We start from the raw sequence: 2254 nt of genomic DNA on the forward strand, positions 1-2254 counted from the left end.
AACATTAGGCAGCTAAAAGCTTTGCCAGTGCCATAAAGTTAAACCATATGATTGTTGCTGCTATTAGAGGAGATGGATAATCTCAATCTGACATGCCGATAGCACAGAACTGGTAAGCTATGGTGGCAAACGTCGTTAGGTCCACAATTTTCCATGGCAAGAATGGATGCCAAACATGCTGGTTGGGCTAAGAAGTGAAAGACAGCTATGAATAATTAGGTGCTCAAAGGTGTGCCTGAAATGCTAAATGGGCTAGGTGCATATGGGATTACTGCCAATATGGGACAACTGCCAATATGGGACAACTGCCAATGTGTGCTAACAGCCCTGAGTTATTGGTCATTAGGTTAACCAGTTGATGTGAATATGCTATGTCCAATGTGATTTTAGTCCATAGCTTTTGATTACATATAGATGGCACCACAAATGCTTAGTCGCCAAGGAGTCAGTTGCTAGTCCAACTTGATCTCACCTGTTTACCTTTTTCTTATTTTTGGAAACTTTTTTGCTTTATCTTTTAGTGCTATTAGTATTACTGACAACATTAGAATAATCATAATGTCAATGATCAAAATAATAACTGTATTGATAGTATCTGAATAACTTTTTCCACAAAATATATGGAATGGAGAAATCAAATGAGGTCAGTTATGCCTACTTCCCAACTCCTTGATGACCATGCACTTGAGGAGCCATGTGCATAGAGAGTACTCAAATAAAAAAAATGGGACATTAATGTACCAAGAAAGAATGGGTGAATGTCAATACTATTCTTATGATCATTGACATTATGATTACCATTACATTATTAACCCATTCGTCCCGGGTGTCACATATATGAGACACCGGGAAAAATAAACAATGTCAAGCAGATCGCCAGTGCGATGCTGTCTCGGGGCTGCGCTACGAGGCAGAAGCGGCGTGCGGCCAGGCGGGCGGATAGACTCCGGGGAAGCTCCGCCCGCTGATTTTGTAGCCACCAGGATTTTTTAAATTTTGGCTACAAAATGTACCCGGCGTGAGTGGGTTAAAATACTAATCACAATATACATACGTTTTTTTTCTTATAATCAATCAAGAAAAAGGGTAGCCAAGCGAGACAGGTAGGACCAGTGTTTGACACTTGGGTCACTGAGCTCTTGTGGAACAATCTTTATGTAAACAAAATTAGTAAACTACAATAACTATGGACATGGCATGCATTCCAGCATTAATAGGTTATGTTTCACTTCCTAATCATTTTCCTTCTAGTAGTAGACTTCATGGGGTTAGTAAGAGATACAATTTGAGAACCATATTCACTTAACCCATTCAGGGCAGGTACATTTTGTAGCCAAAATAAAAATAATCCGGGCGGCTACAAAATCGGCGGGCAGAGCTTCCCTGGAGTCTGTCCGCCCGCCGGCCACAGCCCGCTGCTGAGTCGGAGCGCAGCCTCAATACAGCGTCACACTGGGTGTCTCATATATGGGACACCTGTCATGATTGGGTTAAAATGCTTCATGACATACCTGGCATATTTGTCGTCATGGGAGACCTGATGCTGCTGGTGAGAAGACACTGCAATCTTGCCATGGTTATTGTTGACGCAAGTTGCACAATGTCTATCTTTGCAGCATTTACCTAGAATATAACCACAGATTACTTTTCTGGTCAAACTGAATGAATATGTTTGCCTAACTTCTCTTGCTACATGCAAATACTCAGTATTTTTAAAGATTAGCTTCCTACTTAACACATCATTGCATTAACAGTCACACAATCACAAGTGCTGGCTACTGGGTTGAGGCTGAGGACACATATTCAACAGCAATTACTATACCTCCTGCTTCATCATCACTATCACTGATAGTGATGACTGAGACTGCAGGAGAAGGAGTGTCACGGATGGTGATGGTCTGCTGCCGGCCGCTGCCTCCCATATTTCCATTGTAACTGCTGCTGGAGTGCTGCTGACTGTTGTGTGTTTGCTGTGAAGGTAATCCAGGATGCCCACCTGTTGCAAAGAGATGCAAGTATTACATACACCCATCAACCTGTCCACTATATATTGAACTGTATGTTCTAATGCAAATCAGTGGCAAAATATGTGACAAAAGAAAATCATTGCTAAAGAATTCAGCAAGAAAAAGAAGAAAAACAGATGCACAATACAATTTTTCTTAATAAAACATAAAGGAAGAACTATGTACAAACAACATCAGATATGGGTGGTTAAACATAAAAATTACTCATTCAAACATTGGATTATTAC

At 40.8% G+C, this 2254-nt stretch overlaps 1 protein-coding gene across 1 annotated transcript in view; it reads right to left on the bottom strand.

Annotated features, from left to right (window-relative positions):
- LOC138861380 (uncharacterized) overlaps positions 1-1996 on the bottom strand; it is a gene marked incomplete at its 5' end in the record, with an annotated part of 4777 nt that extends 2781 nt beyond the window's left edge. The window contains 2 exon segments of the mRNA XM_070120421.1: positions 1512-1623; positions 1823-1996. Of these exon segments, the coding sequence (XP_069976522.1) occupies positions 1512-1623; positions 1823-1922 (212 nt within the window).
- Positions 1997-2254: the final 258 nt, after the last annotated feature.

The sequence above is a fragment of the Penaeus vannamei genome, unplaced genomic scaffold (assembly GCF_042767895.1).
Source record: "Penaeus vannamei isolate JL-2024 unplaced genomic scaffold, ASM4276789v1 unanchor5101, whole genome shotgun sequence".
NCBI lineage: Eukaryota > Metazoa > Arthropoda > Malacostraca > Decapoda > Penaeidae > Penaeus > Penaeus vannamei.